The 12889-nt window shown below is 48.8% G+C and overlaps 1 protein-coding gene across 1 annotated transcript in view; it reads left to right on the forward strand.

Annotated features, from left to right (window-relative positions):
• PLCG2 (phospholipase C gamma 2) overlaps positions 1-12889 on the forward strand; it is a 130387-nt gene that overhangs the window by 91013 nt on the left and 26485 nt on the right. The window contains exons 23-28 of the mRNA XM_081119519.1: positions 1248-1344; positions 2685-2751; positions 4572-4729; positions 8846-8948; positions 10288-10497; positions 11840-11985. Of these exons, the coding sequence (XP_080975645.1) occupies positions 1248-1344; positions 2685-2751; positions 4572-4729; positions 8846-8948; positions 10288-10497; positions 11840-11985 (781 nt within the window). The remainder of the gene's footprint in view (positions 1-1247; positions 1345-2684; positions 2752-4571; positions 4730-8845; positions 8949-10287; positions 10498-11839; positions 11986-12889) is intronic.

A 12889-nucleotide genomic window follows, 5' to 3' on the forward strand; every position in this document is an offset into this window, starting at 1 on the left:
GGCTATGAGACTGTTGGACCTTACTCTGCTCATTCAAGTCAACAAACATTAGTGAAGTGTTCCCCACAACCCCGGGTACAGATCTGATTGAGGTTGAGAAAGGTCTCACATGGTGGGGAAAACGGATGTGTAAGCTAAATATAAGACCTGGGCTGCTCCAACAGCTGTGGGGACAGATGCCAGAGGAGCACAGAAGAGTATTCAGCCTAGGTGGCAGTCAGGGAAGGCTCCCTGGAAGAGGCACACCTGAGCTGAATCTTAAATGGTTAGTAGGAGCACACTGGATTTGAAGGGCACAGACCAAGGCATGAAACCTAGGCAGCATAGCAGGGGCACAAGTGAGGGTGACAGGTTATTTGGAATGAATGTCAAGTTTGAGTCATGGAGAGGCAGGAGTTGAGGTCCAAGAGGCCCTGGGGTCAGACATGCGGGCTCTGATTGCCAGGCTAAAGAGTCGGCTTGATTCTGAAGGCCCCGGGAGCCGTCAGTGTGGGGTGGTCCGAGCTGCATTCTGGAAAGTGCTCCTAGCTGCAGAAAGTGGCCCACAAGGGGCGCTGGAGGGGGAAGCCCTGTGTGCCCAAGCACTGGACTTGGGGTGACAATCTTGGCAGTGCTGCAGTTTAGTGGAGCCGAGACATACCCATAGCTTGATTGTGTCCTGTGTTGTTCGTGCTGTCACAGAGGTAGGAGGAAGGCGGGGGGCCGCATTTTAGCTGAATAACAAGAACTAACACTGTTCTGCACTTACTGTGTACTAGGTGCTGTTTAAAGCTCTCAGCATGTGCTAACCCACGTAGTCCCAGTGAATCCTCTGAGGGAGGCACTGGGATCGTCCCCATTTTACAAACAGCACAGAGCGCCCATGTAGTTGGTGGTAGAGTCGGAATTTGATTCCAGGCTCTTTGGCTCCTTCTTTATCTCACCCTTGTCTCTCAGCTCATGGTGCTCCCTGAAATGGGGGTTGGGCAAGCTCTACAGCGGAGCTTATCTTGTGTGGCCTGTGATGTCCACGTGAAACATTGAAACTTTTGACTTTTAGTGTCTTTGACTAAACGGCAAGAGGATTTCCCCTCAGTCACACTGATCACTGATAGAAAAGCAGAGGATCCTTGAAATGCTCCATTATCTCAACACCTCCTCTGGCCACTCGGTCACCTGCCGCCTTCCCCCCCCGGCAGCCGGGGTCTGAGGAGCAGTAATGGATTAGTAACACTGCCTGGCGAGGCCCATGATGCTGTTTTATTTAGGTGGAAAGGAGACTACGGAACCAAAATCCAGCACTACTTCCCCTCCAATTACGTCGAGGACATTTCAACGGTTGATGTGGAGGAGCTGGAGAAGCAGGTGAGTCTGTCATTGTAGGAAGGGTCCTTTGGGGAATCCACCAAGCTGTCTCAGTGGGTACATTTTATAGGCAGTGGTGTGTGGTCCTGTGGAGCCCTGAAAGAGTGCCATGGAAATTAGGATTGTCCCCCAAGATGTCATGGGTGAAAGTCACTGTGACAAGCCATCATGTTTTAATCAGGCTGTGCTGGGCTGGAAGGCTTTGAATATGCAGGAGAAACCCCTCTAGAGTGAAAATGGCCAAACGGGGAATTTGTCCTTTGCTTAAAGCAGCTTACGAATGAAACATTTAGTTTGGGCAGCCAGACATTCGGAACATGCTTGGTGTGGATAAGCAAGCAGGCCAAAGTGGAAGGTGTGTGGAGGCCTTCCTGATGACATTACAAACCAGGTTTCTATTCCCTGCCTCCTCTTGCCCAGCAGGCTCAAAGAGAAGCCACTTCCAGTGTGACAGCACTGTACCAGGGATGAACTCTTTGTAATGAGGACTTTAAGGTCCTATTTGAGCCCAAGGAATTTTCTAAGGGAGTTGGGGCAACCTGGGAAGGCTGCATGGAGGAAGGGGCATTTGAGCCTTAAAAATCAAGTTAGAGATCAACAGCAAGAGACTGACAGAAGGGAATTCCAGGTGGGAGGTACAACCTAAGCAAAGGTATGGTGGTGGGAACGTAATTGTGTTCGGTGTGCTCAATCTGAGGCAGAAATGTGACCCTCTCTCTGTGTCTGTCCATGGTGCCCCTACCCACACAGCATTAGCCTGGTGGAGGGGTGGGAGAGTATAAGCAATGGGCAGATGCACAGTTCTGCCAGCTCTCCTGAGACCAAGGTATTTTCCATCTCACCTGGACCCTGTGATGGTTCAGGTGTGCGGTGGGAGGTAGAGCTGGAAGGCTGACCAGGGCTCTCAGAAAGCCTTAAAGTCCAGTCACAGACCATGGGTGTTGCTCCCACAGGACACGGAGAATTCCAGAAGGTTCTTGAGCTGGGCTTTAGGAGGCCAGATAGTCCCATTTAATAATAATGTCAGAACAAAGGGTCTGGGATGTTTTTGAAATCAGATCCATGGAAACGCTTCAAAACCTGTTCTAGAATTCACAAGGCACATTTTTACCGATTGGAAAATGAAACGCCAAACCTGCTGCACCTGCTCACTGCTCGGTCCCTATCAGTAACATGCTTCATTAGTTAGCTCTCTCCCCCTGGACGTATCCGGTAATGAAAATGCATTTTAAACAGTTCCACTGGCAGTGTCTCTGCTAAACGGTGTGCTTTGGAAACTGGTTGTCTTTTATGATTATACCTGTTAAGACTAACGTGAGTTATGTCTTATTTCTTCACAGATTATTGAAGACAATCCCTTAGGGTCTCTTTGCAAAGGAATATTGGATCTCAACACTTATAACGTTGGTACGTTCACACATGGTCTTGGCCTGCATTCCCACCCAAATCTCCCAGTCTGGCCTCAGAACCGTCCCCTGCAGGGGGGCAGCTCTCACTGGGTCCTTCTAGCCTTGACTTGGATGCTGAAGTTGAGTATTGGGCCAGGCTGGTTGCTTATTGCAGTTATGTCTGCTATTAATATCTGTAAAGTGCTAACACAGAGTCTGGTGCAGAATAAGTCCTAGGCGAATGTTAGAAGTTGTTATTCCCAACGTCATCTTCATTTCAGGGACCCACCTGGGTTTCCCATGCTCTTCTAGAAGGAGCTGGGCTGTTGGTCCAGCTGTGATAGAGCATGGAGTTGGGAGCATCTGGTTCTAAGTCCAGTTCTGGCTCTTAGTTGCTATGAGACTTTGGGCCTGTCACTTCTTTCTGAACCTCCACTTCTTGGCTCCTCAGCTGGGCATCAGGAAATCAGGAAACCTGCCTGCCCACCATGGAGTCTACTGCAAGGGGGCACATGCATGTACGGCTCAAGCTCACTGGCACATACAGCAGTGCCAGTGAATTGCATGGGGCTTCCTGAGCCTTGACCATGCTTTCTTTTAAGTGGGGATGTAGCAGCTTCCACACGAAGGGACTGAAGGCAGCAAGAACATTCTGAGCCCACGCGGCATTCCTCTCTCCATGTTCTACAGCTCCATGCAGTCCATCGATTCATTAGCCTGGGCCTGTTCCCTCTGTGACCTTTGCTGGGGAGGTCTGGGCATGGTCCCAAGCCTCAGATAATAATAGTGCCAGGAATTTTCTGCTTCTAGTGTCAGCACTTTGCTGTCTCCATTTATTACCTGTTGTTGTTTTATTCCCTTGACAGTAGTCTGACAGGGTAGGTAAGAGAGGGATTCTTGGTTCCAGTTAACAGATGAGAAAATCAACCCCCTAAGTGACCACAAGCCCTGCCTGAGGTCCCCAGGCAAGTTGGTGGACAAGCTGAGACTCAATTGTGTCACTCTTTGTATCGTCTCCTGCACCATATTTGCAGAGCATAGGTACGTGGCTGAGTGGTTACAAATAGGAAGCTTGGAATCAGGTCTGATTTGAGTCTCAGCTTTGCCATGACTAGCTATGTGACCTTCCATGTGTCACTTTCCCTCAACGTGTGTCCGTTTCCTGTCCTGTAAAATGGGTGTGCCAAGAGTGGCACCCCAAGAAGCTGTGTTAAGGATTAAATAAGATATAGTGCGTGTAATCTGCTTAGAATATTGCCTGGCACATGAGAGCTCAGAGATCTTAAGTGAATAGTCTTTCTTGGCAGATAATTTTTCCTCATAGCCTTCACTTTCTTACCTAGAAAACACTTTCTCTGCATAAAGAATCTGTTCTATGCCTTCCTCCCAGCTTCTGGTGGTGGCTGGCGATCCTTGGTGTCCCTTGGCTTGTGGCCGCATCACTCCAATCTCTGCCTCTGTCTTTAGTGGCCATCTTCCCTGTGTCTCAAATTTCCCTCTTTCTCTGATAAGGACACTAGTTCTTAGATGTAGGGTCCACCCTAAGTCCACGGGTGGTCTCATCCTGAGATCCTTGAATACATCTGCAGAGATCCTGTTTCCTACTAAGTTCATGTTCATAGGGGTCAGGATGTGGACCTATCTTTTTGGAGAACACGCCTCAGGCTGCTGCATAGCTTGAGCAGTAACGTGTGTAGAGTCCAGACCCTGCCTGGTACAAAGCAGACGTCCCATCGACATTGACCATGCAGTGACAGCTGGGTTTGTGACAGAAGTGGCTTGAGCAGTGTGCAGTCTGGTCTTCACGGCTTTCAGGACTTGTGCTATTCTCTCCCAAAGTGAAAGCCCCACATGGCAAAAACCAGAAGCCTTTCGTCTTTATCCTGGAGCCCAAGAAGCAAGGTGACCCTCCGGTGGAGTTTGCCACGGACAAGGTAGAGGAGCTGTTCGAATGGTTTCAGAGCATCCGGCAGATCACCTGGAAGATTGACACCAAGGTAGGCTCTTTGCTTACCTGGACTCAGGTGGGGCAGTGTTCTCAGTGCTCTGGCACCCTGCTGAGGTGTGGGCGGGTCCACGCAGCAGGAGGAGCAGGCCCAGGGGCCACACAGAATTCAGGGAGGTGATGGGGTGGGTTCAGACAATAGGAGCGCCAGTCATTCTGAAGAGGAAGGGATACTGGAGGTCCCCCTGGGAAGCTGGGTCTAGCTCGAACCTTCACAAGGCTGAGTGTGTGCAGTGGCTCTAGATGCTTAGGGCCATATCTTAATAAGAAAGTTTTGCCTTTCTTATTTGGAGTGTTTTCTTGTCTCTAAACATTGTTCAAAGCAGGCTGGGTCCCTCGCACAGCAAGCTTCATGAGCTCGCCTCCCTGGACCTGCAGTGGCCCTGGGAACGCTGTAACTGACAGGACCCCGTTCTTTCCCCCAGAAGCTTGTATTGCTGTGGAGGAACTTCCACTCTGGGTGGGCGTGACCCCAGGGTTACCCCGACCGGAGCAGTAGCGTTTGGCTGGAAGCGTTTTGAGAAGGGTGAGGTTCTGAGAAAGACAAGGTTTAGTACGAGGCAGACTGGAGTTTGCATCCTGTCAGGGCTCGGCCCTGGGCACGTAACCAAACTTCTCTGGGCCTTAGTTTCCTTGTTTGCAAAGTGAGGAGCCCAAGACGAAGTGACAATGAAATGAGACGAAGCGCGAGGAGTGCCAGGCTGGCGCCTGACACAGCGAGGGCTCTGTTCAGGACGGTGTTTCATCAGCACTGTCGCCACACCAGGAGGACCTGGGGAAGCGTGAGGTGCCAGCTGCTCCTCCTTGTGGCTGTAGACCTGGGAAGGAATTTTAAGGTTTCCCATGTACCCACTTGCTTCTAAGACGGGTCTTGACCCAAAGGACTGATTTTAAAGTGCTCCCAGGACCTCTTGGGCTCCTGTGACCTCTGGTTCTAGTTATGGGTCTTCTGCAGTATACTTGGAGGGCCAGCCATCAGCAACCTGGTCTTTCCTTCCCCCGGGAGGACCTCACATCTTGTTCAGTCTCTGGTCACCACTCACCCCCTCAACAACCTGGAGTGAAGTCCTCTTTTTTTAGACTTTCTTTAGAGAGCTGGTGGGATGAATGCCCTCCCTGATAGGGCCCATCATCTTTCCTGTCCCAGAATCTAGTCAGAGGCCTCACATAGGGGTCCTTTCTTCCCGAGACTTGTCACATCATCACCAGTCACGTAGAGGAGCTGTGGCCAGCGAGTTTCTTTGTTCCCACTTTTCCTGGCGGGGGCATCTCATTTGCCTCTGCGCCTTCAGTGCAGTACAGCACAGCTTTGAGGCACAGGGGGCGCCACTGTTCCCAGGTTCATCTGAAAGATCATTTTCCCCGTATCTTCTTGTAGTTGTGTTCTCATTACCGGTTGAATGGTTGTCATCATGAACTGTATGGCACCATTTACCAGCATGTGACCCTCCTAAGCATGTTCTAATAGTTCTGGTTCTGGGCTCTTAAAGCTGAGATTGGAGAAAAACACTAGTGAAGAAGCTCTCGGCAACTGCTCCCTGTAGACTCGATTCTTGGGCACCCAAACCTCTCCTGCAAGTGGGCCGGGTCAGAGGCGCCCTTTGCCTCGGCATCCCGGCTCTCTGCTGCTCTTCAGAGAGAAATGTGACTTCGCTGCCCCTTTCTCTCCTCTCTCGCTTGAAGATTTTGGAAATTAAGCCTAGCTATTCAAGGCTGCTGTTCTCTGTCTTTGATCTACATTTCTCTTTAATTGGTTTTTACATCTGCTAAGGTTTCATGAAAGAAACTTTTTAAAATTATTATATATGAAGGTTACAAAAATGGGAGTCAGTGGAATTGACAGAGTCTTGCTATGGGCACGACCAGCTATAAGAAGAGCTGGTGCAGGGACAAGGAAGGAGGCCCCATCCTGCCTTTGGGAGACTGACGTGAGATGGGCTCTCGGCTCACTGCCGGGAGCTCCTCACCGAGGCCTCATAGTTGTGCCTGTCCCTAAGAACATGCTCAGGGCTCTGTAATTTCACACAGTCCCTGGCAAAAGACCAGTCACTAAGATCCAGAGTTTCTGAAGCCTGACCAATGAAATGTGTCTTCACTTCATATTCTGAGATGGCCTGATGGGCAAAATCTGCCCTTTGGGAGAGTAATTGTTATAAGATTTTGAGGAAGTGACTGGTATTTCATTGTAAACTGATGTCTTCTAAGGTTGAAAAAAAAGTGAAGCCTATAACTTGTCATTGCTCTGTGCTTTGTGAGGCCCAAGTTCCGTAATTCACATAGGTATGGCACCCTCCCCCCCATTCAAAGCAATTCTAGTATCATTAGAGGTGAACTGTGTTGTTGCTGGGGTTTCCTGTCCTCAAACAACCCTATGGTGAAATCAAGGATACGAAGCCAAGTTGATACAAGGTCTAGGAGAAAGCACCTGAAGTCCGAGAGTAAGGCTTCCGTTTCCCTGACAGCATTTTGCAATTGACTATATGGGGAACATCTTTGCCTCCCCCTCGGGGCCCATCCCTCCTCCTCCCACCCCTTCTAGCCCTGCCGCTGTGGCTTGCATTCACAAAGTGTGGAAAGGGCTGGTGAAAGTTAGGTGTGTAGGTGAGCTAGAGCAAATTTCAGAGGCTTACAGACACATTCCAATCCGTCGCTGCCAGGCTCATAGAAAAGGCTCGTTTGCTGGTAACTGCCCAGGTCCACTTCGCCTCTAGGATTTATGTGAGCACTCATGGGTTGAAGGCATTCTTACAGAAGAATCGAGTGCCCACATCTGCTTGTTTAAAGAGTGGACTTTTGTCTTGGCCAGTGTGGCTCAGTTGGTTAGAGTGTTGTCCTGTGCACTGAAGGGTTGTGGGTTTGAATCCTAGTTGGGGCACACACCCAAGTTGCAGGTTCGATCCCTGGTCAGGCACTTGTAGGAGGCAACTGATTGTAGTTTCTCTCTCTTTCCTCCCTCTCCCTAGAATCAATGAAAAACATATCCTTCTGTGGGGATTAAAAAAATAAAAGAGTGGACTTTTTCCGTCCTTTGCCTGAGTCACATTTCTGGAGCAAATTGTTTGCCACACACCTGGAGGAGTGCTAAGGCCTCCTTGTTTCATTCTCTAGGAGTGGAGTCCTAGTGTTAGCCTCCTTTTACAGTTGAAGAAACGAGGTACAGAGGGAGTCTAAAACTTGCCCAGTTGACCCAGCTAATAAAGAGCAGGGTCAGCTTTCAAACCCATGTCTCTGATTCCAGTTCCCAGTGTTATTTCCACTGAGATGTGTATCCTCTCTCACTGTCACCTGAACAGTTGTTCCCTGCAGGGACCTGCTCCCAAGGGACATGTCTCAGTGGGGAAAGAGGGTCTGGACATTAGTGATGAATGGCATCAATGCAGGAGACTCAGACAAGGGACTGTAAGGCCGAGCAAGGCCAAGCCTGGGTGAAAGTGAGCACTCTGGGAGATTTGAGGAAAGCAATATCCTTTTCCCAGTCCCAGCTGGAGTTATCCAGGGTGGCTTCCTGGAGGAGGAATCATCTGGGCAGGGTCCAGGAGGAGGAGGGATCTGATGGAACAGCACAGGAGGGAGGATGGGGGCTGCAGGGTGAGGAGCCAGGAGGTCATTGCTGTGGTTCAGGGAACCTGAGATGTGAACTCTGGGGGCATTTTAGAAAAAACAGGCAGGAGGAGGCTGTGCACATTGCCTTGGCCTCAGAGAAGCAGGGTGCAGGGGACAGCAAGTTATAAGGATGCTGTAGTGTGGTCTGCAGAGCCCAGGAGGACATGGAGAACTAGAATTGGATAAACTGTAACAGTGGTTTTAGGGGATGGGATGGGCCAGGAAGCCAAAAGCTGAGGGGTAAGGAGAATGGTGTGGCGACAGATGCCAATCCTGGGTGGAAACACCTTCGTCAAGAATTTGGGCAGGAAGAGGAAGGAAAGAGGAGGGGCAGGGGAAAGGAAAATATTCAACCGTATTAAAGATCTGAGCGTGCAGGTGGGCCAAGAGGAAGAGAGGGGACTCGGAGGGGAGGAAGGCATGCCAGGTGAGCTGGGCATGGGGGGGTGGGATTTCTTGGGTGCTGGTCTGAGGGCTGAAACTAAAGACAGGTGGCCCCAAACAGGAGAACAACATGAAGTACTGGGAGAAGAACCAGTCGATCGCCATCGAGCTCTCGGACCTGGTCGTCTACTGCAAACCAACCAGCAAGACCAAAGACAATTTAGGTACTGTCTCCCATGATTGCCTCTGGACGCCGTTTCCTTTTTGAGTCTGGCATTGTCACAGGGCACAGTGAGTGTGGTTCCTCCACATTCTTAACTGCTCTAGGTGGAGCTTCCCCTTGAATTTGTCCTCAGGGCCAGGGCACTAGTAACACAGGCCTTCTGGTATCTTTAGGAGGAAAACCCTGTCAGAGAGCGGGTTAGTTTTTATTGCTCCTATAATAAGTTACGACAAACTTGGTGGCTGAAAACAACATATAATTATACTCACAATCCTGGAGGCCAGAAGTCTGAAATCAGTATGTCTAGGCTGAAACCAAGGTGTGGGCAGATTTCAGCCACTCCCTCCAGAGGCTCCAGGGGAGAATCTGTTTCTTGCCTCTTCCAGATTAGAGTGATGCTGGCAGCCACCAGAAGCATCTATCTGCCTCTCGGTCACATGGCCTCTTCTGTGTAGTCAAAAGTATTTTACCTGATAGTCAAAATATCTCCCTATTATAAGGACCCTGTTGTTACATTTAGGGCCCAGATAATCTCCCCATGGCAAGCTCCTCAATCATATCTGCAAAGTCCCTTCTGCCATAGAAGGCTACATATTCACAGGTTCCAGGGATTATAACCTTTGGGGGCCAGCACAGGATTCAAAATTGGCTCTCCTACCAAATTCTCCAAAGTAGCCAGTTCTTTGATCTTGTAAGATCAAGAATGTGATCCCGTTCCCATTCTTTGAGCAGATTCTAATCTTTGATCTCAAGAATTTGTGATTCCAGGACCCAGGATCAGAGAAACAGTACTAAACCCCCAAGTTAATGGTCCCTAGGCACCGCCACCCTACAGGTTGTCCTACCACAGCTAGACGTGAAGTAGCAAAGCTTCACCCAAGCAACGAATCCTTTGCATGTTCCCATCCCTCTCCCCCCATCACAGCTCTCCAGAGGGCAGTTGATTCTCCCTCCACCAAGAGGCTTCATTCACTCATCTGTATCTACAGCATCTCTTATGAGGAAGCCACTCCTAAGATCTCCTCCTACCTGTTGATTCCTGAGGCCATTCCCCCACGCTGCCCCTTTCTATAATTGCACCACTTTTGTTGTGCAAGGCTGCTGGTAATTTTGAACAAAAAGAAAATGACAGTAATCCTAGATGAAAAGGCTGTGGGAACACTGCGCTCCCTTTTAATAGTTAGGATCCCCGAAGGGCAGGAGCCCATAGCAGTCTCAATTAAGGCAATATCATCAGAGCCACATGTTGTCAAAGAGATTCTTAGTTTCATTTTATAAGTCTTTGTGTTAAGAAAATGCAGGAGACACAAAATAAATGTTGATTCTGTCTTTGTGTACAGAGAATCCCGACTTCCGAGAAATCCGTTCCTTTGTGGAGACGAAGGCTGACAGCGTCGTCAGACAGAAACCCATTGAACTCCTGAAGTACAATCAGAAGGGTCTGACCCGTGTTTACCCGAAGGGACAGAGGGTGGACTCCTCCAACTACGATCCCTTCCGTCTCTGGCTGTGTGGCTCCCAAATGGTGGCACTCAATTTCCAGACTGCAGGTAAGTGGACAGTAAATCTAAGATGGTGGTGGTGTCACTCCAAGCAGTCCGCTGGGGCCCCCGGTGGGATACGGTGTCCTGGAATGTGTTCAAGCAGCATTCTCATGTGCGGTCCGTCAGTTGAATAGAGTGATTAAGGGGACTGATGAGCACAGCTGACAGCAGACACTTGTATTTGGCAAGTTACAAACACTGAGTTATCTGGATTGAGAGAGAAAGGAAATGCATTAGCTCATGTGATTAAAAAGCCTAGGAGTTGTAGCAGCCTCAGGAACAGCTGGATCAAGTTGTTCAGTGACTTTCTTCACTTTTCTCTTTTCCTGGTGCATCTGTCTTTGAGGGCTTCATGCCCACTCTCTTCCAGAGATAGTCACGTGATAGGGAAAACTAACACGCAAAAAACTCTTACACAAGTGGTAGCATAAATCAGTGTTTTGCACTTCCGTTGTTATTTAAGCCTCTTTTGGGGGTTTATCAGTAGTGTCCTTTCTATTGCTTTTATGCCTGTATAGGACTCCACTGACTAGAACCACCATTTATTCAACCGGCCCCCTGCTGAGGCGCTTTTAGGTTATCCCCCATCCCTTGCTATTCCAGATGGCACTGCCTTCTGTAACCTCCTGTGAGCATCGTTTCACAGATGTGGCCCTGCATCTGTGAGACAATTCTCAGACGTGTAGGGTGCGTCAAACAGCACTAGCATTTTGATTAACTGCCCCGAGGACAACCACTGAACACCTCTATCCAGCGGTGCCTGAGCTGCGACACTCAGCCACGTGCCTCCCTAGAGACTGTGGGTGGGAATGCAAATGCTAATGAGTGAATACATCCTTCCTGCATAACGTCACCAAGTTTTATCAAATTTTCCAACCTTTGCCCATTTGATAGATGCAAGTTGCTGTCATATTGTCATCAAGGCTTCCCTTACTGGTACTGCTCTTATGAGTCACCTGACCCAGTTTCTCATGTATAGGAAGCACTTGCTTTTTATCTGTTCATGCTTCTGACCCAGCTTTTCTAATTCGGTGTAGGTATTTGTAGCACACGTTTCCCATCTCTTAACTTTATACGTATTTGTTTATCTGTCATTTGAGTTAAAAGGATTTTTCTCTCCACAGCATATCTTAACTTTCTCCTACGTAGACACTCTTTTTATATATTTCTGGATTTGGTGTCATACTTGAAAAGGTCTGAGATTTCTTTTTTTAAACCCATATTTTTCTTCGAGCCAGTTGTGAAAATAAGTATCTAAATTCAAAGTATTTTTGGAAAAACGTGTAAATAATTGCCCAGGAGGCCAACTGTTTCCTGCTTTACATCAGCAGTGCCCTTTCCTTCCCAGATAAATACATGCAGATGAACCAGGCCTTGTTTTCACTCAACGGGAGGACTGGCTACGTCCTACAACCCGAGAGCATGAGGACGGAGAAGTACGACCCCATGCCACCTGAGTCCCAGAGGAAGATCCTGATGACCTTGACGGTCAAGGTAAGGACATACTGTCCATCCTCACCCAGGGAACCAGGGCCTTGTGGCATTGGAGGGCCCAGCTCTGTGCCTGGTGATGCCTGTCGTCTTGTTTAAACCATCTCCACCCAGACATGGTTTGAGGATATAAAGCACAGTGCACCCCAGGGGAGGAAGGGAGATCTTCTCAAATCCATCTTGGACACCTTACCCATGTCTTCTGTGGGGCTAAGGTATGAATCCATCTCTTGGAGGGTCCAGGAGGGTTTCTCCTGGGTCCTCGCAAGGTCAGTTTCTGGCCAGAATTAAGAGGAAAAGCAAGCATGTGGGAAAATGGCCATTTGGTTTTTATGGAGGGGAGTGTTTGTCCCCACAGTGGCCAATTTTAAGGGTGAAAGCTTTTTAAAAGCTCAGTGGTTACAGTGTCATCCCGTGCACCAAAGGGTCCAGGTTTGATTTTGGCCAAGGGCATGTACCTCAGTTGCAGGCTTGATCCCTGGCTCTGGTTGGGGCGCATTCGGGATGCAACCAGTTGATGGGTCTCTTTCATATCAATGTTTCTCTCTCCCCCTCCCACACTCTTTGAAAGGAAATGGAAAAAATATCCTCAGGTGAGGATTTAAAAAACCAAATACATAATAAAATTCATTTAACTTTCAGAGAAAGTGTTACCTCTTTGTGAGAATTTTTGGTTTTTCCTCTTTTGGAAACTATGCAAGGTAGAAAATTAATTTGCATTTCTCATAAGATTAAGGAAGAAAAAAAATGAAGCTTTTATAACCAAAGCTCTGTAAAAGAAAACCACACACTCCCCTATCCTTTCCTGGGAATCAGGTGATTAAATGCTCTCTGGCTGTGGGAATCCACCCCTATTTCCTCAGGTGGTGGGATGTGCTTCAAACGGTTACTAGGGAGACGCCAACGA

The sequence above is a fragment of the Miniopterus schreibersii genome (assembly GCF_964146895.1).
Source record: "Miniopterus schreibersii genome assembly, chromosome: 18".
NCBI lineage: Eukaryota > Metazoa > Chordata > Mammalia > Chiroptera > Miniopteridae > Miniopterus > Miniopterus schreibersii.